This window comes from Camellia sinensis, chromosome 10 (assembly GCF_055761805.1).
Source record: "Camellia sinensis isolate YWXY chromosome 10, ASM5576180v1, whole genome shotgun sequence".
Classification (NCBI taxonomy): domain Eukaryota; kingdom Viridiplantae; phylum Streptophyta; class Magnoliopsida; order Ericales; family Theaceae; genus Camellia; species Camellia sinensis.
Genome location: NC_138970.1, coordinates 60,068,794 through 60,091,449, shown reverse-complemented (window position 1 = coordinate 60,091,449; position 22,656 = coordinate 60,068,794). Strand labels below are relative to the sequence as shown.

Here is a 22,656-nt window from a genome sequence, read left to right as displayed (position 1 = left end):
TGACTATTTCAGCTAAAAAATCCTCAAACCCAACTTCTCAAACATAGGCAAAATAAAGTGCACAAACAAAATAAAATGAACATTTTGGCCTATTTTGGGAAATGTGTTAACAGTTATTTCCTAATTTTTAATTCACTCTCCTCTTTCAAAAAAAGTCAAAAAATAACTTTTAACTAGGGTGGTTGCAGTTCGATTTTGGACGATTTGCAGATATGTTTGGACCCCCCCGAATGTATACGGTTTGGGGAAAATTCAACTTGCAACCGCCCGTAGTGCGGGTTGCGGTTTGTGCAGATAGGGTTCGCGGATGTGCAGGCAGTTTGCTTATTGGACTTTTTTCTATAAAAAATTATTTTGGAACTTTTTTTTTCCCATTTTGTAAATATTTATTTTGGGTCATTTTCTCCCTATTTTCTAAAATGCTCCAACATTAATAATTAATAAATTATAACTTATAAAATTAAAAAACACAAGAAAATCAATTCGTAACACAAACAAATCATTTAAAATCTTAAACTTTTAAATCAAATCATTAATTAAATTAGATCATCCATCTCATTCACTATCTACTACCCAACAATATAATTAAAATACAATCCTTCAAAATCCTAAGTTTACTTAAAAGTAATTATTCGTTAACTTTTACATTCATCCAAAATGTAATAATAAAATAACAATGGTCTAAGTTTAAAATAAAAAAAAATAAAAAAAAAGTCTAAGCGTGGATGGGTTCTTGCAGGTGCGGGTTAAATCCACAACTCACCCGCAACCCACAATCATATTATATTCCAAACTGTATCCGCTCACATTATGTCTGCAGAACTGTCCATTTGTATGCAGATCGGTTCGGATTGAGCATGTTGTGCGATTCGGACAACCCTATACCTAGTCTTATTTTAACCATCTTTTTAAAATATTCCTTTGTAAAAAGATTTTTCTTTTTTTAATTTTATCAAAATAGGAAACGTTGGAGACAGTTTAAAGAAACTAAATTATATTTTAGGGATTCAAATAGGATTTTATTTTATTCTGAGCGAACCGAATCAGATGAGATTGTACTTAAAATTTTAACGGTTCCAAATTCATAAGGTGGACTTTAGTTTACGCAAAGGGTTTATGATGGTTGAAATTTAATGCTTTGGCTTTATTCAATTTATTTTTAAAAATTCTACAAATATAAATGTTACTAAACATGCATATTGTGTTCTTCATTTTATTATTATTATTTTTTTTATGTTCCTAAGAGGGAAAAATTCTATTAATACCTATCAATTCTAAAAATATTTCAATAACGTACAAGAAATGGCCCCCTAGACTTAAAAATAAATTAAAAAAATTTAAAAAAAAACTTTTTTTGACCTCTATTTCAAGAGTACTTTTACAATTATGGATCTCCCCTCCAATTTTTAAAAAAAATCTTATATTACTTCTCTATTTCAAAGGCAATCTTATGATACATAGGGAATAATTCCTAATTATTTTTATATATTATGTAATATCAATAATTGTGTTGATCTGATTTAAGTGTCATAGGTTTAAACCAGGAAAATAGTCTTTCTATATAGAAATAAGGTTGTGCACATTTAACTCTTTCCAAATCTCATAACATTGAAGACCTTTATTATGAGAATTGCCTTTTTTACACTTACTTTGATCCCTTGTAAACAAATTTTCTAGCTCCGTCCTTGTTCCCCAAGATACTTGTTAGCCAGATTTAACTTTTCTAATATAAAGCAAATAGTAACAAATGCTATAGTTTAATTAATGATCTATTATACATCAAAAACTTTAGTGAAGGTATAGCTGAATTTTTTTTACGATTGTTACATGAACTATTATGTTAGTGTGTATGTATATAGATAATTGTATTATGTATATAGATATATATTAGTTAATGTCAGTCCTAATATATAGATATATGTTAGTTAATATCTGTCCTATTTAGTGTATATTTGGGTCGAACAAAACCCACCACGGCCTAGCTTAGATGACTTGGCACAAGGGCTATTCTACTCGCTTGGAGCATAACCCATGTTTGGACCGGGCAAATATGGTCAAGGGGCTTAAAGTCGCACAAGAATTGGGCTGGGCTAGATCCTGGTGTTTGGGTGGTGTTGTCCGATCAAACATAGATATGCTAGGTCCTTGAACTGAGCTGGTGATAGGTTGTACGGTTTGAAGCCTAGTCTTAACTTGTAACCTTTGGGCTGAAATGGGTTGGGAATGACTAATCTTGTGTTTGGTTGGGAGATTTTGGAGAGAGATTTGGAAAGGAAAATAAAAATGGTAGGTGAAATGTGAATAAAACATGTTTATATTTCACCTAGTTTCACGTACTTTTTTCCTTTCCCTTTCCAAATCTCTCCACAAATCCTCCAACCAAACACAGCATAAGTGGCTACTTATGGGAAACAACCGGGCAAATGGTTTGCTCGGTCCGGTTGCCAACTCAAAAGTGGATATGCTTCATATAGTGTTTAAGGATAGACACCAACTTTAAAAAGTAGACTCTTAGTGGGAAGTGTGACCAAAAAAATAAAAATAAAAATAAAAATAAATAAATAATATAAAAAATAAAAAATAAAAAATAAAAAATAAAATAAAATAAAATCTAGTGAGAAATTGTTAAAATGACTTAGAATTTCACTAGGACTCTATTATGCCGAAATATACAAAAGCTAAGAGAAAACGAGGTAATGCAATTCTAACTCTTAGAGAGCTTTTTCCCGTTATTGATCCTATAGTACTAACTTAGGTATGGAAGGGATTTTCTAGCACACACCTAATGGTAAACTTATTGTTCGTATATTTTCAAGTCATACGATGTTGTTCGCGGAAGTTATTTTTTGATCACGACGAGATATTAACGTACTTGCATGATAAATTTTATATATACATAAAATAATTTTAATAGTTGTGGCAAGAGGTGGACACAGCACAAAACATGTACAGATAATTGGTTATTATTATTTATTAGAGCATCCACAGTGGAGCTGTTAGAGCATGTGTTAGTGTCAGTTGTTATTTTTTAGCTAGCCATTTTCTGTTTTTGTTCTCACAATGGAACTGCTAGTAAATGTGTTAAATTTGTTAGTTGTTAACTTGTGTTAACTTGTTTGTTAGTTGTGGCTAGCAAATTAGCCAACCATTGTGGGACCCACTTGAATATAATAATATTTTTTAAACAACCAGAAGCAACATTACCGTTGCAACTAGGATCTGCCTACTCAAATTTTTTACTGTTGTGCACAGTTTGTCTTCTTCAATAAAATGCAAACCGGTATCTATTCTTCACCATTTCCTATTCTGAACCCTTCCATTAAAAAGGAATTCAATTGTATATCAGCCAAAACTTCTGAAAAATGAATCCTCCTTCATTTTCAATAATCAGTTCAATCAGCAACAAAACTCTCAGTTACCATTGTAATTTGATTCTGAAGCATTTTCTCAATTCTTTTCAAATCCACAATATTTTCAGACTCCATTTACTCAATTTATTCCAGAGCAATCTCAATTACAATCTCATGAACCTCCTCCAGTAAGTGACATACATCCATCCACAGCATAAAAAAAGAAAAAGGAAAAGGGTGAAATGCAACAAAAAGAAAGAAATCCAAATTGGACAAAAGAGGAAGATAAAGCACTTTGTAAAGCATGGCTGAGTGTCTCAGAAGATGCAACTACGGGTACAAATCAACCGAGAGCGAGGTTATGGGATCGAATTCGGGATGAGTTCAATCAACTCTTGGGTTATCAAAGCGATCGAATCAGCTCGGGTTTGATGCATCGATGGTCTAGCATTCAATCTCACCTTAACAAATATTCTGGATTTGTTCGCACAATAGAGAGGACTCCGACTAGTGGCTATAATCTTGAAGATTCGGTAAGTTGTAGTTTACACAAATTTCTACTCAAATGATTTAATTGAAAGACTATTAATTTTTGTTCGTAATTTTTTATAGCTAGGAGCTGCAAAACAATTGTATTATAGCTCACAGGGTCACCACTTTAAGTGGGATGGTTGTTGGATAATCCTCAAAGATAGTGCTAAATGGTTTAACCATACAAAAGAACAAGAAGAAAAAAAAATAGAAAATTAGTCAAAGAAAGAGAGGTGCTTTCAATGTGGACGTTGATCAAACTATAGATTCCTCAAATCCGTCTACTCTGACAACAACACCGAGTTCAACTATAGGATCAATTAGCCTTGACAATGATAACAATTCTCCATTTACTAAAGAAGTTCATGAATTACCTCGACCCGTTGGACAAAAAATAGCAAAAAATATGCGTCGAAAGAACACTGATCAATTAGAAGTTGTAAACTTATTTGTTGCTGAATTAAATAACTTGAGAAAGGAACAAAAGGAAATTGCTAAACAAGAGGTCGTAATGGCAAATGAACGAGAATAGCTGAAAATTCAAGCCAAACAAGAGCAAGAACAACGGAGGGTAGAGGTTAAACTCAAACAAGAGCGAATGAGAATTGCAACCAAACGTGAGCAAGAACAGATGAGGTTTGAGAAAGAGATTATGATGACTGATCCAAATTTGATTCCTACTGAAGAAGGAAAAGCTTGGGTCATTGCACAACAAAAAGCAATTTGGGCACATGCGAAACAAAGGGGCCTTGATGATGGATCAAGTGGTAGTGGTTTAAATTAGTGATCGGTAGTTGAATTTAGTGATAACCTATTGTAACATTCAAAGTTAAATTTGTAGTATCATGTTTTAACTTTGTAATACCATTTCACATTCATGTATTAATTTTAAGAAAAACTTTGTGCTTTCTTATTAAATGAAATGGTTAAATTTTGTTGAGATAAATCAACAACTTTGATCAAAATGTTTTAATCATAATGTTCCTCTTGAGTGAAAAATAAAGCTTAAACAGTTGTGAAATAAAGCCAAGAATAGCAGCAAACGAACAACCAAACAACAGAAACACATAGCGGATGACAACCTTCACGACTGGGCCTCACGGGACATCCGGGAGGACATTTTGGGGGAACAAAGATAAGTATTAGATGGATGTAAATAGTTGTTGTGTTTGGTTCAAGTATGTTTTGCTGTTTTGAAGCAATTTGCTTCTTGTGGAACTGTAATGCTAAGTTTTTATGCCTATGCTAGATTCTTTTTTAGATGTGTTGATTCATGGTTATGTGAAGGAAACAAGCCATAAATATCAGCTTTTGTTTATATAGACATAGAAAAAAAATACTTTCTTGATGGTGAATTTCTATCAATATAAAAATTAGGAGTGAAAATAGAATTAATCTTATTAACTCCGGCATTTACTGATTGGATTATCCAATTGCAGGCATCTATTGTCACAATTTTAAGTTACAGTTTGAGTTTTTGAATCACTCTAAACTTTCGTTTTAAAATTTATGTGGACGCTAGTGTCTATAATTTTGTTGCTCATAGCATTTGTTTTCCACACACTTGAATTTCCTTAAACCTTTACTGTTCTTATTTTTATGCATCTAAATTATCTACAACTTTCTATGTAGTTATCTGCATCTCTTTGATTTATTTGATTTGAGCTGTCAAGATTAAGGCATTACTTTTGCTATGTAATAAATCTCATTAATTCCTTCTACAGTTTAGATTGTAAGATCCAACATTACAAATTTATATCATTACAAATCTCTTGTATCACACTTATGTCATTACAAATTTATATCTTCGTCACGAAATTGATTCCACAAATGTTCCATTAGATCAATTCTAAGCATTACATTTGTTCCTTTATTTCGAATTCTTTTAAGACAAGATGAGATGTGTGTCACCAAAAGTGTTGGGTTTTGAGCATATTCTGGAGGAGATACAGTTTTATCTGTCGGAGGCCTCCAACTCTCCAATTGTCAATGTCGGTTCCGCGCTCATCTTCAATGATCATGTTGTATAGTATGATGCACGTTTTCATTATCTTAGAAACGTCTTCTTTTTTCCAATAACGCACTGGTCCTTGCGTTATACTCCACCTTGTCTATAACACACCAAATGCTCTTTCAACATCCTTCCTAACAGCCTCTTGCTTTTTAGCAAACAACTTTTCCTTTCCTGATTTTGGGTGCATGATGGTTTGCATTAAAGTTGCCCATTGAGGATATATGCCCTCATATAAATAATAGCGTAATGTATATTCACACCCATTCACATTGTAATTAATCGGAGGCATTTTACCATGTATGAGAGTGTCAAATATCGGGGAATGATCTAAGACATTCACATCATTGTGTGAACCTGGCATACCAAAGAAAGCATGCCAAATCCATAGGTCTTTTGATGCAACTGCTTCTAATATAAGGGTAGGCTTATTGTAATGGCCCTTATGGGTTCCATGCCACGCTGTGGAACAATTCTTTCATTCCCAATGCATGCAATCTAAAAACCCAAGCATACCTGGGAAGCCTCTCGCCTTCCCTTCTTCAAGTAGACGTGTTATGTCATTTTCATTCGGTGAGCGGAGATATTGTTCCTCATACAAGCCAATAATAGCATTACAAAAAAGCTTCAAGCTATCATTAGCAGTGGTCTCACCAATCTTTATGTACTCATCACAATGATCTAATGAAAATCCATAGGCGAGTATACGAATTGCGGCGGTAATTTTTTGTATAGGAGAGCACCCCAACCGTCCAACACAATCCTTTTTTGGTACAAAGTATTTATCTTACTCTTTAACATCATTCAAAATGCGAAGCAATATTTCTCGACGCATTCGGAATCGTCTACGAAAATAGTTAGGTTGATATGTACAATTCATAGTAAAATAATCTCTCTATATTCGTCGATCGCTTCCCTCACGATCACGCCTTATATATTGCCTTTCAACTGGTTTTGAGATTAAGGTTAGCATTTGCGGCGGAAGAAGCAAATTTGCCATCTTTCAAACACGTTTATTGTAATGCTGTGAAACTGTCTCTTGATCCCCATCGGATGAGCTATCGTCGTTGGTTGAAGAATTGAAATGTGTAGAAGAACTAGACTCCATGGTAGGAATAAATTGAGATGATGAGGCCATTGATGTTTTTATGGGAAAAAATGAAAGAGAAGATAAAAGAATAAATAATCTGCTTGCTAGATGAAAAAAAAATGAACTTGATTTGAATATATAAAACTTGTTTATTTAATTGGTGACAATACAATATATATCTGTTTGTTGTAAATTATAGGCATTACTGAAGTGAAATATAGCCGTTGGCAGTGGATCACTAGTAATGTGAACCATAGCCTTTGGCAATGCAGAGAGAGGGAAGGGAAATTGGAGTAGGGTGGATCCCCCCCCCCCCACACACACAAACATATATATATATAGGAAAATGTCTCGTAGCTCAAATTTTGTGGCTCAAAAGTGGCTCAAATGGCCAAAACGACGTCGTTTTGGCTATTTTTATGTTGTTCTGTACTCAAAACGACGTCGTTTTGGCCATTTGAGCCACTTTTGAGCCACAAAATTTGAGCTACGTAGCATTGTCGTATATATATATATATTCTTAACACACACCTTAACACATCTATTGCATCACCACTCACTCTCTAAAATTAACAAACTCTTAACACACCTTAACACATATTTTTAGGTCTCACTTTTAATATTTTTTGTCATATAATATACTTTAACATACTTTTTTAACTATTTCATTATGGATGCCCTAAATATATGAATCCTGTGTCCATGCCCAAATAAATAAAAGTTAGTGCGGTGACCATTCATTGATCCCTATAGTTGTTTATGGGGTTGTGTTAATGTTTTACTTCGCGGTATGGCTTTTGGTCCGAGCTAGGGCTGCATACGAACCGAGCTGTTCATGAACAAGCTCAGCTCAGCTCGTTAAGGGCTCGGCTCGTTTAAATATTAGGCCCGTTTAGTAAACGAGCCGAGCTCGAGCTCGCATGAGCTCAACTCGTTAAGCTCGGCTCGTTTATCTTTATTTAAATTATATAATAAATATTTTATTTATATATTAAATAATATATATATATATAAATACATTATTTATATATTAAAAATATATAAATATATATATAAATAATAATATAAATAATTTTTTTATATATTAAATAATGTAAATAATATTTTTTATTTAAATATTTATATTTAAATAATATAAATAATATTAAAAAAAATTATCGAGTCGAGCCGAGCTGAGCTCGAGCTTCATTAAAATTAACGAGTCGAGCCGAGCTCGAGCCCAGTTCTTTATCGAGCTGAGGGCTCGAGCTCAATAAACGAGCTCAATAAGTAAACGAGCCGAGCTCGAGCTCAGCAAAGCTCAGCTCGGCTTGGTTCGTTTGCAGCCTTAGTCCGAGCCATCCCATTATTATGATCCCAAAAACATTACATATTCCACAAAGAATCTTATCTCTAATTCGGCTCTTATTTTATTTTCTTAACATGACCTCTCTTATTTTATTTGTTATTAGTACTTTTTTGGGTGCAAAGAGCAATTGTATCATTAAAAATAAGGATAAATTACAAATATACTCTCAAAATTTTATTTAAAGTAAAGATTGTCACTTATAGTTTAAAAAATTATAAATACCCTTTTATTAAAAAAAATTTTAACAGAATTAACTAAAAAAAAAAATTCATAATTGCTCTTTTATACAATAATAAGATTACTTAAATTATTAATTAATCATATTTATAATATCATTAAAAACTGTTAATTGACTTGATGATTTATTAATAAAATGGACGATTTGTTATGAAATTAGAAACCTCAGGGGTGAAATGTAATTTCTAAAATTACAGAGGACAATTTATATTTTAATCAAATCTCGAGTGATGTATTTATAATTTATCCTGAAAATAAAAAAAACAACCCGCCACTCTCTGCCCTCTGCCTTTTTTTATTATTTATAATAAATTAAAATATTTAAAAGAATAACAAGATTGCATGAAAATGAGTCAAAAAAGATTGTGATGATCTTTCACTCAAGTGTGAAGTCATTTTATCAAATTTTGATGTGGAAAAGAAACAGTAGAGCTGTGGGTATGTTTGGCAAAACACTAATATAAAAATAATTGGTAAGTTTGTATAAGAAGGGTCAAAGTAAATATGGTAAAAAGAAATTGAAAAATAATAATTTCTTACATAAGTATTATGAAAAATTAGCCAAAAAATAATAATAAATAAATTATTTATATCATATTTTTCTAATGCTTTACTCGTTTATTTTATATACTTGTAAGCTATATAATTAAAATCTTAGTGTAAAATTTATTAGATTAGGCATTTTAATAGTTGACATAATTATATAATTAAATAAAATCTACTTATGGAGGACTAATAAGTTATTTCTTTCATTGCTCCAAACAACCAATATTAGCATTGATTGTACGTTTTATAATAGAAAAAATATTTTACAAATCAAAACGATAGAATCGATACAATTATATCATATATAAAATAGTTAATATCTATGACAAAAATTTAGAAAGTCATTCTATAAATATACATAACAAACATATTCATAAATTATATAGGGAAACTAGTAAAATTTTGAAAAACTTAAGTGGTCATGGCCCTTTTAGCCTTTCCTGCCTTTGTCTCTATCCAAGAGTATACAGTAACTTCTTCCAAATCTTTACTTCTTTTTTTTTTTTCTTTTTGTGTGTGCCAAATAATAAGAAATTAATTATAAATTTGAAAATAATTATATCATTGAATATTTATAATCTTACAACACAACTAAAAACCCATTGATTACCACAATAAATAGTCCATATCACCTCATATTTAGGGGGTATCAATCATATTCTCTTGATAAAAATGTGCAATAAAGCTAATTAAGCTAACTTATTTGGTTAAATATTTACTTTATACTGTATTATAACTTTAAAAAGGGTCAAAATGAATGTGTAAGGTTTGACCACGTCATTAACTATATGGCTATAGACTAGACCTCTACACACGTTTATGTCGAACATCTCCACCAATTTGGATCGAGCCATGTAAAATCTCATGTACAACATTGAGAAGCCCTAGATTAGGAACCGGATGAAATCAAAGCTACTAAATTGGGTTGAGCCCCCGAGGGAGTAAGGTTGGCCTAAATTAAGTCAAACCCTTTTTACGTTATGTTTGGTTAGAGGATTTAGGGAGAGATTTGAAAACAAAAAGAAAAAAAAAATGTAAAATTAGGTAAAATATAAGTATGTTTTATTTATATTTTATCTACATTTTTCATTTACTTTTTCAAATCCCCCAACCAAACACAGCATTAATAGGTACGAAAACATATGAGTTTGGCATACTTACAAGAGTATCGACTGAGGCTTCATTTGGGAAGAAGGGTTAGGTTAGGTTAGGTTTGGGGCTATTTTAGTTACAAAAAGACAAAATAAGTTTTTTAGCTTAATAAGACAAAAAATTACATCCAACCCATAATCATTACATTCTTTCTCTCACAAAAAGTCAAAAAAGTCAAAAAATCATTCATAAACAAGACTTTTTTGCTCCAGAATAAAATAGCTAAAAAATTAAAAAATCAAAACATCAACCTACTTTCCAAACTAACCTTGAAATACATAGACGAATTGGATAAGACTTGTTCATATATAAATACACGTCACAAGAAGTTATAGAGATTTCATGAGATCAATATAAAAAGGAACTTTAGTCACATAAAGTACCAAATTGGCCTTGTGAATATTATGCATAACAGAATGGTAGTGTCCCATTTAGAGAGGATGATGACATGAATAGGGGCATGTGAGACACTCATCTCCAAGAGCTTCTTAGAGAGCAATAGAGAAACTTTATAAAATGTAAACTTCGTTCTCTTTTTGGAAAATAGACTTTCTTAAAATTTTAATTCTCTACATTTTTTTATGTTGTGTTTGGTGGAGAATTTAAGGAGAGATTTAAAAAAAAAAAAAAGGAAAAAGGTGTCTAGGTGAAATGTAGATATATTTTATTTACATTTCACTTACCTTTTTTATTTTCTTTTTCAAATATATCCTCAAATCCTCTAATCAAACACAACATTACTCTCACTTTTTTTCTTTTTTGATCTCAGACTTTTACCATCAAAGGGGCTTTTATGTTCAAAACCCGATCAACCAACAATAAAAGTGTGTTCCTACATTCAAGTCTTTGTTCTTGGATCACTCTATTTGGTTGCGGAGCTCCAATTCCATCCGTACATAAGTCACCAACACTTCTTGTAATCACGTCAGAAAAATTCTTACATAATGGGTTGAGTTTTTGGTGTTGTCAAAATGTGAATTCTCACGCAATTTTTGGTTGTTTTTAGTTTAATTTTAAAAAATGAGGACCTATCACTTTGTAGAGCGAATAATCTTGATGTATTACCTTTAAAAGAATAAAAGTTCAGCTCTACTCCAGTTAGATCAGAGGTTTTGTTGAGCTTAATGGGTTCATTTTGAGGCTTACTTAAAATGATATCAACCGTTCATTTTTTAGGATAAATCGAGAAGAACATCTATGCAAAAAATTAAGTTGATTGGATATCAAACCCAGATGATCAAATTATATTTATTTTAAAAAAAAGACAGTTTATTCTCAAAATTATATATATTTTTTATTTTTTCAAGATAAATGTAATCCAAACATATAATTACCGATATTTGATCAATCTTATGTTTTTTACATGAATTATCTTTTGAACGTGTCTTATAAATTGAATGATTTGGATTCGCTAAGGTGAGTATAAAAATGAGCCCACCAAACCCAACATCTCTTATTCAGTTGTACCACCGACTAGAGAGAAGCTATCCCCTAAAAAAAACAAAAAACAAAAAACAAAAAACAAAAAAAAACTCAATTTGAACATTTGTAGACTATTTCCCAAAGTAAGTGGCCTGACCGTCAAATTTTATTATTTTTTAAAACAAAAAATTATGGATAAAATTAATGACATCAAATATGATCTATATATAATGAACATAATCAGGTGGAATAAAATAAGAAAAAGTTTAGGATCCTAGAATTTATTTAGAATGAATATGTGTAGTGAAGATTAAATTAATAAAATATAAAATTTACAAGTAAAAAGAATTTAAATGCTATTGTTTCTAAATAAATTCTAAATAAATAATTCTACATTTCTAATAGTGCTGATAAAATAAAACTTTCGTGAGAAGAAGACGAGAAGACGGTGTTGAAAACGCGTAGCGTGAATGGTGGTGGATGTCTGTGTGTTTGGTGATCATCTTTCATGTGACCCATGAGATTGAGCAACACTTGTTGGCCTTATCACATCTAAGCCAAGTGGGTCTCACCCAAGCACATTTATTGATACCACCTACCATTACCCAACATCTTGTTACTACTAAAATTTTTTGGACCACCGATGTTGGTGGTGAAATGTGCTTACTTTCTGAATAAGACTGTAATCTTAAAGGCATAGTTAGCATTTCTTTTAATTGGTTAAAACTCCTCGTACCGTATTTCGATTGTAATCTTATTTCTTGTGTTAGGGATAGATACATTCTTCATTTCTTTCAGTGGTGGATTCTTTTCTTAAATTGAATTAAACCTGACTGATAACTGTGGTTACTCTACGGTCATGACTCACGGATGCTATGATACCCCACGAATTGTCTTTTTTTATTGATCAAGGGCTTATACTTTAATTTTTTGAGAAAATTTAAAAAAAAAATAGAGTTTGATATTTATAAGAAAATAAAGTTTGATTTTTTAATTTTATCAATTAAATTATGAACTTTTATTTTTTTTTTTTCAATCTAAGCAATTTACCTATTTCCGTTAAGCAAAACTAACCAAAATTAAAATATTTTAGTCATTAAATTTAATGAAAAAAATATATTTTAGACATTTTATGTATACCTACATTGAGTTTAATGGATAAAATATCATTTTCTTTCGATTTTACTTAATAAAAAGAGGTTGATAGTTTAGATTGAAAACAAATCAAAAGATTTAATTTGAATTGATAAAATCAAAAAATCATGATTTACTTTGTTAGAATGGTTAAATTTTGAGAATTTTTTTTATAATTTCTCATCATTTTTATTCATTTTTATTAAATATAAGGAAAAATTACAGGAACATGTTTACAAATAACACATATGCAGACATTTATGATTTATTTGAGAAGTGATTTTTTAATTAAAATATGAAATTAAATAAATTAAAATATTTAGGAATGACTAAACTTTTTACCTAAAAACATACAAAATTAAAGAGAATGAGAAGAAATATTTAACTTTTTATATGATTTTTTTAAAATTTTGTCATTTTTAATTTTTTTTTTTTTTTTTTTTTTTTGACTTTTTAACTAAGTAGCCTATGGCCTTAGGCTAATCAAACTCCACAAATAAAATTCAAATTCTAATCCCCACTTTTTCATCTACAAATTCACTCAAATTTTAAGGATTTTGAAATTTTAATATAATGTATTGTTATACAACTTAACTATTAATGTGACATTTTTCTATCCAAAATTGGACAAAAGTTGGTTTTGAAAAAGGCAAATCACAAAATTTAGAGTCTAAAGTGAAAGAAAAAAAAAATACTTGGAAAAAACCGTGAAATTTAAGGAGCAAAGTGCAATTTATTTTTAAAAGTAAATTAAGAAAAACAACAAATGTCAACAGTCAAAGTGAGAAAAAAATATTTTAACTGCCAAAGTAAATAAATCATAAAATTTAAAGGGCAAAATATAATTTATCCTTAAAAAATTATCATACTTTTCATTTTTTACTAACTAAAATATAAAAAAGGTCATTTTTTATTTTGCCTATTTCTTTTTTCATCTATGTATTCCAACACTACTCTTTATATTATCTATTTATACACATAAACTGTTTAAAGAGTCTTCTAAGACTCTTTAAATGTAACTAGTCTTGAAGAACTTTGTTAAAATAATTATTGTAATAGCTAACCCATTGCAATGATTAAAATATAATAATATTAATTATAATAACTAACAAATATCATTTAAAGAGTCCCTTAAAAATGTTCTAAATCGTGTTTTTGGTTCCTCCCCAGGTTGATATGGTGCCAATGAGTCCGGACCCTCTCCTTGCAAGCCCTTCTTGCAATCCTCCTTACAACGGTTAAGATCAACCGTTGCACATCCAACGGCCATAAAAAAATAAAAAATAAATAAATAAAATTGAAATTTCATTTTCCCGCCTAAAACAAAACACAGTCTATACACACAGATTTTCGTTTGGTGAAGCACAAAAACACACACTCATCCCTTCTTCTCTGTTGAACCTGTTGGACAATCTTCACTGTATTTAAAAAGATTAAATTCTGTTGTGTACAAAACAACAACAAGAATAAAAGAAATAGATAAAAGGAGAGAATTTGTTTGATTACAAAAATCAAACTCGAAATAATTATAAATAAATAAAACCACAGATTTTATTTTGTTACAAAAAAATAAAATTAAAATCTGATTAAATAAACAAATAAAAACAGAATTAAATTAAACAACTTACTTGGTTAATTTATTTGAATAACTTTTCTGATCAAGTCCAGTGTTTAACACTGTGTCCTTAAGACAGATTCGTCCTCTCCACGGTGCTTTCAGAATTTGGACGTCTATCTCCCAGGATGAAATGATCTTTCCACAAACAATAGCAGCACTACAAATTGTTTGCCTTACGAACACACTAAGTGTTTACACTCTTTCTTTCGGAAATAATATGCAGCAAGATGAAGAATATAATTTGCAGAGGATGGAGTACGAAAATTGGAATGAAATCCAAATTGGAGGCTAGTCTATTTATAGATGTAAATGTGGCTTTTGGTTTTGAATTGAACAGGTATGAAACTTGTTAGATTCAAATTTAAACAGATTTGAATCTGTTTATTCAAACAGATAGAAACGGGAAGGGCTCTGTTTGGATGAGCAATAAATCCAAAACAGGTTAATTCTGTTTGAAAACGGGAAGGGCTCTGTTTGGATGAGCAATAAATCCAAAACAGTTTAATTCTGTTTGAAAACGGGAAGGGCCCTGTTTGGATGAACAAAAAATCCAAACCAATTTAATTTGAATTCTGGATTTCATTTTAATAAAAAATAAAATTAAATTCAAATGTTTTTGGCCCAAAAAGATTAGAAGCCCAACCCAACCACACACCCGCGCCCAAGCCAGGCCCGCCGGACGGACGGCGGCGGCGGCGCGCGCGTGTGGTGATTTTTGGGTCCAATGGGTCTAGCCCATTTTGTCCATAACCTCTCCCTCTAAAACACTTGGGTACCCCTTGGGGCACACCCCAAGTATCTCACCCTAAGCCTTATAAACCCTTTCAAAACTTCCCACCAAATCAATGTGGGACAAGCCAATTTACAACCTTAAGGAATTTCCACCAAAACTCCATTTCCATGGAGCACACTTTGGCTTCAATTTCCCATTCACTCGGTAATGGTTTTGAGCAACCAAATATACCACGTGAATCACAGCGCGGCATAGAACGCGTTACCACTTTGACCCGAGTAAATTGACACTCGAGGCCCACCTAAAAAACAGACCGAACTTAGGAAAAAATTCTGGTTTAATCCAGAATCTTATAACCATTTCCAACAGAACCCACCCTCACCGGCGACCCAATACCCGCGGCGACCTAGTCTCAATGCCGTTGCAAGGACCGATGACGGTGAAACCAGCGGTTAGTCACGCTCTATCTCTGTAAATCAAAGGTTTGCCAAAATCGTGAAACCAAAGCCATATATATCATCTATTTGAATCAATTGGACATTCATTGTTGATGCGTAGTGGAGATTGAATTATGTCAGTGATTTCTTATCTTAGATTTTTCTACATAAAGTGAAACCAGAGGTTAGTCACGCATGTTTCATAGATCATGAATGACAATTGTTGTGACCAATTGAGCTATCAGTTTGACATTCATTTCAACTTTTAGGTATATGCTACAATCTGGAATTGGCCACTAATCTATTTTCAACTTGATGTAGACAAAATTCATTGACAATTATAGAATGAGTATGTTAGATTATCTTATTAATTATGCTAACACACACTGTCATGTGCATCCATAATTGAATTATGCTAATGCATTGTTCTACATATTAAACATATTTAATGCAAATGATTTCATAAATTGAAAAGATAATTTTTAGACTTGCCAAACCCTGTGTATTTATTATTAAAGATATTTAGTTCTCAATTCTTGTTTCTTTATCCAAGTGTGATAGTGAGTTCTTATGATCATAGTGCAGATATTGTGTTTTTTTATGTAGCTAAGATTTTATTTATATGGGTTTTTAGTTGTATTTTCATATGGATATGGAACTTGAGAATGATTGTGCTTGGAAGTCAAAACTGGGAATGACATTCGATTCTGAACAATGTGTGTATAATTTTTATAATACATATGGAGGAAGAATGGGATTTAGCTTAAGAAGGGAGTTTTGTAAGAAGAACAAGTTCACTAACCAACTTGTTTGTAGACTTTTGGTTTGCAACAAGGAGAGATTTCGGAAGGTTGACAAACGAGACCCATTGGTAAAAAACCCTAGAGCTGAAACTATGACTGGTTGTGAGGCTCGACTTTATGTTAAATTGGATGAAGGTACTGGAAAATTTGTTGTGACTGATTTCAAAGAAAAACATAACCATGATCTTGTATCACCCTGAGTGTGCCCACATGTTGCCATCACAAAGAAAGATATCGACTATCCAAGCAATTGAGTTAGATTTGGCGGCACAATCTGGTTTTCGTTTAGGCCAGTCTTTTGAACTCGTGGGTAGGGAAGCTGGTGGAAGGCAATGTCTTGAGTTTACAAAATTAGATCAAAAAAATTATTTGAGAACCAAAAGACAACAAAGTTTAGCATATAGTGAAGTAGGCAATGTGTTGTAATAATTTAAAGAAAAATCTTTGCAGAATCCTTCTTTTTTTTATGCTTTTCAATTAGATAATGAGGAGCAAATAACCAATATGTTTTGGGCCAATGCACAAATGATCATGGATTATTCCCAATTCGGTGATGTTATCACATTTAATATGACTTACAAGTTAAACAAAGAACACAGACTCTTTGCATCTTTTGTGAGATTCAACCATCATGGGGAAACAGTTAGATTTGGTGCAGCATTGTTGTATGATGAGACCGCCGAATCGTTTGTATGGTTGTTTGAAAATTTTCTAGGGGCTATGTCAAAAAAGGCACCAAAAACTTTGTTCACCGATCAAGATGTTGCAATGGCTAAAGCCATACCCATCGTTATGCCTGACACAAGTCACCGATTGTGTACTTGGCATTTGATGCAAAATGCATTAAAACATGTTAATTGTTTGTTCCAAGATAAGAGGGTAAAGGGTGTACTAAATAAATTCTTCTTTGACATTGAAGATGCAAATCAATGGAAGTTAGAGTAGGCAGAAATGCTTGATAAATATGATGCGCATGAAAATCATTTGTTGAAATTGACTTTTACAGTGAAAGAAAAATGGGGCTGGCCATATGTTAGATCAACATGGGCTGCGGGAATGAGTACCACACAACTTAGTGAATCTTTTAATGCTTTTTTGAAGGATTACATTCGTTCTGATTTTAACTTAAATGAATTCTTCATGCATTTCAAAAGGGTACTTTACGAGAAGCGATATAGGGAGTTAGAAGCAGGATATGCTTTGTGCCAAAGGTTGCCAAATGTGAAAGCAACAATAAGAATGTTAATTCAAATGGGTAATGTCTACACAAAAAAAATCTTTGAGGAATTTCAAAATGAGTACTTTCGATCTATTGAATCGGACACAGAAGCAATTGAATATGGCGAGGCTAGTACCATTTACACAGTTGTTGATGTTGGTAACAAACATGCAAGGAAAGTGAAGATGGAGAGAGATGGCTCTTTAGGTTGTAATTGTACAAAGTTTGAAAATGAAGGAATCTTGTGTTACCACACATTGAAAGTTATTAAAGACATATTGAAAATGAAAGAGGTTCCTCCACAATACATTCTAAAGAGGTGGACCAAACAAGAAAGAGCCGAAACTGTGAAGGACAATAAGGGGAATGACATTCAAGTAGATGTGAAATTCTAACAAGCCTCGCGGTATAAGGCATTGATGACTGCATTTAGAGCGCTAGCAAGTAAAGCTGCTGAAACTGAAGAAACTTATGATTTTTGTATTGCACACCTTACTACATTAGGTGCAAATGTTAAAGGCAAGTTAAGTGCTCATTTTGGTATTGGAAATGAAGTAAGTAATGATGATGACACCCAAAACTTTGAAGTGGATTGCGAAGATGTGAATCATGTTGTGCAACCAAAAGAATTAAAGAAAAAGGTGGCAACTAGTAAGGCAAAAGGAGGGTAAAAGGTGGATTCGAAACGGCATTGGTAGCAAACTCCAAAAAAAACTCCCGTGCTAACAGCTTGGCTTCGTCACAATCTATTGCAAGTCCAACAGTTGCACCTTCTCCATTATCTGTTGGAGGAGATATTTATGTTCGTCAACATGTTCCTCCTCTTTAACCTCTTCCTCCCTTCATCCTCTTCCTCCATCTTTGCCCATGGGTGGTAATTCTATTCCTCCGCCATTGATGTATCCCACATTTCATGTAAGTGTTAGTTTAGCATTGTATTTTTTGTATGGATATAATATGTGACTCAAACCATGATTACGAAGCCTAATATATGACATTGTTGTAGGCGAACAATTTGCGTGAAATGCATGTAGTGCCAAATTCTTTGCCAAATTCAATGCCTTAACAGTATTCTACTCAACCAACATTTCAGTCACTACGTCAAGGTTCATGTGGATATGATATTGGGTTTCGATATTCTCAAGAATCAAATAGTCCAATGTGTAGTCAGGTTCGTCCTTGCTGTCTTTTAATTTATAGTTGCTGAAAATTCTGGATTTTTAGTTGATGAAAATTCTGTGATAGCATGTATTTACTTGCTCAAAATTTTGTCTTTTTCCCTTTTAGGCTATGGACAAGCAGAAACAGAAGCAAACTGATGTTGAAATTGGGCTGGAAAGTGAAGTCATAGCCTTTGAAATTATGAAGCAAACTGCTGCTGGAAAGTGATGTTGCTGGTATGAAGCAAACTGCTGGAAAACAAACTGTAGAGGAATGTGTGTTCAAATGTTCATTTACATGTATGTGTGTTCAAAGCAAACTGTGAAGCAATGTGTGAAGAATGGACCAATGTGTTATTTTAGATGGACCAATGTGTTAATTTACATGGACCAATGTGTTAATTTTGATGGACCAATGTGTTAATTTAGATGGACCCATGTGAGCAAACTTCATTTGACGTTCATTTACACTTGATATTAATTTACACTTGATGTTAATTTACAGTTGATGTTAATTTACTCAGCTTTTTCATTTGTTAAAAACATTATCCTATCTGTTGTGATGCTATCCATTTTTTGATTCTACTACAACTGTATTTAACTTGTATTGGTGTCCATGTTTGTATTGTTTCTGGTATGCTGGTTCTGGTTCTGTTGTTCTGGTGATCACTCATCTGTTCTGCTGGTGATATGTTGATTCTGCTGTTATCTGGTTCTACTGGTGATATGCTGTTGTTATCTGTTCTGCTAGTTTTGTTGTCATCTGGTTCTGGTATGTTGGATCTGCTGCTAGAACCATAACATGTTAATGATATGCTAGTTCTGGTATGTTGGTTCTGGTATGCTGGATCTATTGGATCTGGTATGTTGGTTCTGGTATGCTGGATCTGGTATAGTAATGATAATGATAGAACCATACATGTTGGTGCCAATGTTGGTTCTGGTTCTGGTATGCTAATGATATGTTGGTGCCAATGTTGGTTCTGGTTCTGGTATGCTAATATTAGTTCTGGTTCTAGTTCTGGTATGCTAATGTTGGTACTAATGTTGGTTCTGGTTATGGTTCTGGTGTTCTGAACAATGTTAGATCTGCTGGATCTGCTGCCATACTAATAGAACCAAAATGTGCTGTTAAACCAAAATGTGCTGCTGCCATACTTAGAATGTGTTGCTGGTTCTGGTCTGGATCTGCTGTTAAACCAAAATGTGCCATACTGATAAATGGTTCAGTTAAAGCTGCATACTGCTGCCATAATCAAAACCATAACATGCTAACATATAAGTTTTAAGTAATGAATGGTTCTGCTAGAGCTTCATTCTGCTGCCATACTCACAACCATAACATGTTAACACATAAGTTTTAAGTAATAAATGGTTCTGCTAGAGCTTCATCCTACTACCATACTCAAAACCATAACATGCTAACACATAAGTTTTAAGTAATAAATGGTTCTGCTAGAGCTTCATGCTGCTGCCATACTTACAACCATAACATGCTAACACATAAGTTTTAAGTAATAAATGGTTTTGCTAAATGGTTCTGCTAGAGCTTCATGAGCTTCATGTGCTGCTGTATTGTGTTGTTAACAACATGTTTTCCAAAATTCATTCCATCATTCATTCCATAACAGATAACAAGTTCAACATTAAAATTCATTCCATAAACATAAGTTACATCATGAAGTACACAAAACCCAAAATGGTACAAACTTCTATTCAGTTTCCCAAAATACAATACAGTACAAAAGTTACATCATAAAGTACAAAATGATAGAAAATACAATGAAATACACCATCATTTTGATATTATTTTCCATCCTTTGAAGCCTTTGACCATAGTCATTTTCTATGTAATCAAGCCTCGTCCTTACATCATTAAAGTCTTCTACTGTTATAGCATCACAAGCTGTACTGTTGGAACGGATTCTGGACGTAACGCCTTCATCATCTTCATCCACGAACTTGAAGTAATTGCAATAGGGAGTGGAAGTGTTACTCTGCAATGCATGACAATCAGTTAGTCGAATAAGACAAATATTAATGTGACTACTAAAGGAATAAATTTTCCAATACATACTTACATATTTTGATGGACAAACAAAGAACAAACGCCCTTGATTTCCATTCTCATTGGTTCTTACAATATATATGACAGCGGTTCTTCCACAATTGCACAGCTTCGGTTGTAATCTTATGTTGCTATTGTTAGAAGAAGAAACCATTTTTTAAATCTGCATACATGACAAATTTTTGAAATGGTAGTTCCATAGAGGAAAGGGACAGAGTGTGAAAGCTATTTCAATTTGAGCCAAACTAAAAACATCTTCACTGAAAATGGAACAATGTGGAACAACTAGTGTAACATCTTCAATTTCAGAGTAAGTGAAAACATCTTCTCTTTGTTCTCTATCTACTAATATTTATGGATTGCTAGGTTCTATGTCTCTTTAGGATTAGAGGAAAAGAAAGAGAAAGATGTGCTTTAACAAGAATATATATATATATATATATATAAAAGGTTTAAGTTGAGTTTTAGGAGAGAGATGTCTTGTCTGAGAAGATAAGAAAGGGGTGAAATAACTTGTGCATGGACTTTTCATGTCTGTGAACTGTTATTTTTTATTTTTTATTTTTTGAGTTGCAGATTGAAAGTGTTGACATAGAAGAAATTATGTTCCGTGATCATGATCATCTGAGCAAAGGAACATTGACATACTAAAAGCATAAGGAACATTGCCTGTGTTGTTCAATCAACATAAATGAAGGGTGTACTCTACTTTACTCAGACTCAGAATTGACATATTCACCCAATATATAATTGAATAACAATAGAGAAAATTCAAATTCTCAATACATATTGGCCGATATTTAAAACTTAAGGTCCAACCCACGTAGGATTTCTTCAATTGGAAAAGAGAAGTTGAGTAAGAAACAGGATAGAGATGGTTCAGTTAGAGCTTCATGCTGCTACCATACTCAGATAAACCAAAATGTGCCATACTCAGATAAACCAAAATGTGCTATACTCAGATAATTACTTCAAACACAGAACAAAATAATTTCAAACACAAAACTTAAGTTCAACTATAATTAGTTTTTCAACTATAATTTGAAAAATTAAGTTCAAACTAGTGTCATGGATATCATTTCACAGTAACTCTACAACAATTCTTTAAAAAATCAAGTAGAAAATAAATCAATTTGTCAAACTAATTCATCCAAAACCCACAAAATCACACCCACTCTGAAAGCCTTAAATTTTCACTGTTCGAATCCCAAATCAAAGCCCTAATTTTGAAATTTCAAATCTATTTTCTCAATCTCAATCACACAACCCTAACTTCTTAATTTCAGAGTTTCGAATACAAACCTGGTTCCTCTATGGCCTTAGAACCCACGTTCTCATCAAGAAATTTCTTCGCTCAGCCGATGGTGGTCGCGGTGGAGCTATGGTTCACGAAACAGAGAATATTAAGGCTGGAAGTGGGTCGCCGTCTGGGTCGCCGGTGCCATCTGGGAAACTGGTCACCGGAGAGGATGGGTTCGGTGGAGGAGGACGGGTGAGTGCGAGGCTAAGTGAAAGTGAGAATGATTGTGCTTGAATGTATAACTATAGCAACGGGCGGGAATAAAGTGAAATTTCAATTTCTTTCTTTATTTATTATTATTATTTTTTTATGGCTATTGGATACCGTTGCAAGGAGGATTGCAAGGAGGGCTTGCAAGAAGAGGATAAGGACTCGGTGCGAATAGTGTAAATACACTAGGTAAAAGTTATGTGCAAGAAAAAATATTAAAAATTGTATATTAAAAAAACTAATGTGATTTAGGAATATTTTAGGTATGGTCCCTACTACACTCACAA

At 32.5% G+C, this 22,656-nt stretch overlaps 2 protein-coding genes across 2 annotated transcripts; one reads left to right on the top strand and one right to left on the bottom strand.

Annotated features, from left to right (window-relative positions):
* Positions 1-5,992: 5,992 nt before the first annotated feature.
* Positions 5,993-7,030, bottom strand: LOC145800418 (uncharacterized). The gene is made up of 3 exons (XM_082890092.1): positions 6,902-7,030; positions 6,409-6,655; positions 5,993-6,249 (listed from the first exon to the last, which is right to left on the bottom strand). Exons 1-3 carry the CDS (start codon positions 7,028-7,030, stop codon positions 5,993-5,995), a joined length of 633 nt encoding a protein of 210 aa, XP_082746218.1.
* A 9,231-nt stretch (positions 7,031-16,261) lies between these two features.
* Positions 16,262-18,026, top strand: LOC114289938 (protein FAR1-RELATED SEQUENCE 5-like). Its single transcript, XM_082890090.1, has 3 exons — positions 16,262-16,547; positions 16,894-17,229; positions 17,419-18,026. The coding sequence occupies exons 1-3, from the start codon at positions 16,262-16,264 to the stop codon at positions 18,024-18,026; spliced, it is 1,230 nt and encodes a 409-aa protein (XP_082746216.1).
* The last annotated feature ends 4,630 nt before the right edge of the window (positions 18,027-22,656 follow it).

Coding starts and splice junctions, on each gene's coding strand:
- LOC114289938 (XM_082890090.1), top strand. CDS start 16,262: ATGGAACTTGAGAATGATTGTGCTTGGAAGTCAAAACTGGGAATGACA. Junction 16,548..16,893: donor TTATGTTAAATTGGATGAAG/GTACTGGAAAAT, acceptor CTTTTCAATTAG/ATAATGAGGAGCAAATAACC. Junction 17,230..17,418: donor TGACACAAGTCACCGATTGT/GTACTTGGCATT, acceptor TGACTTTTACAG/TGAAAGAAAAATGGGGCTGG.
- LOC145800418 (XM_082890092.1), bottom strand. CDS start 7,030: ATGGCCTCATCATCTCAATTTATTCCTACCATGGAGTCTAGTTCTTCT. Junction 6,656..6,901: donor CACAGCATTACAATAAACGT/GTTTGAAAGATG, acceptor GTACCAAAAAAG/GATTGTGTTGGACGGTTGGG. Junction 6,250..6,408: donor GAAGGCGAGAGGCTTCCCAG/GTATGCTTGGGT, acceptor TTGGTATGCCAG/GTTCACACAATGATGTGAAT.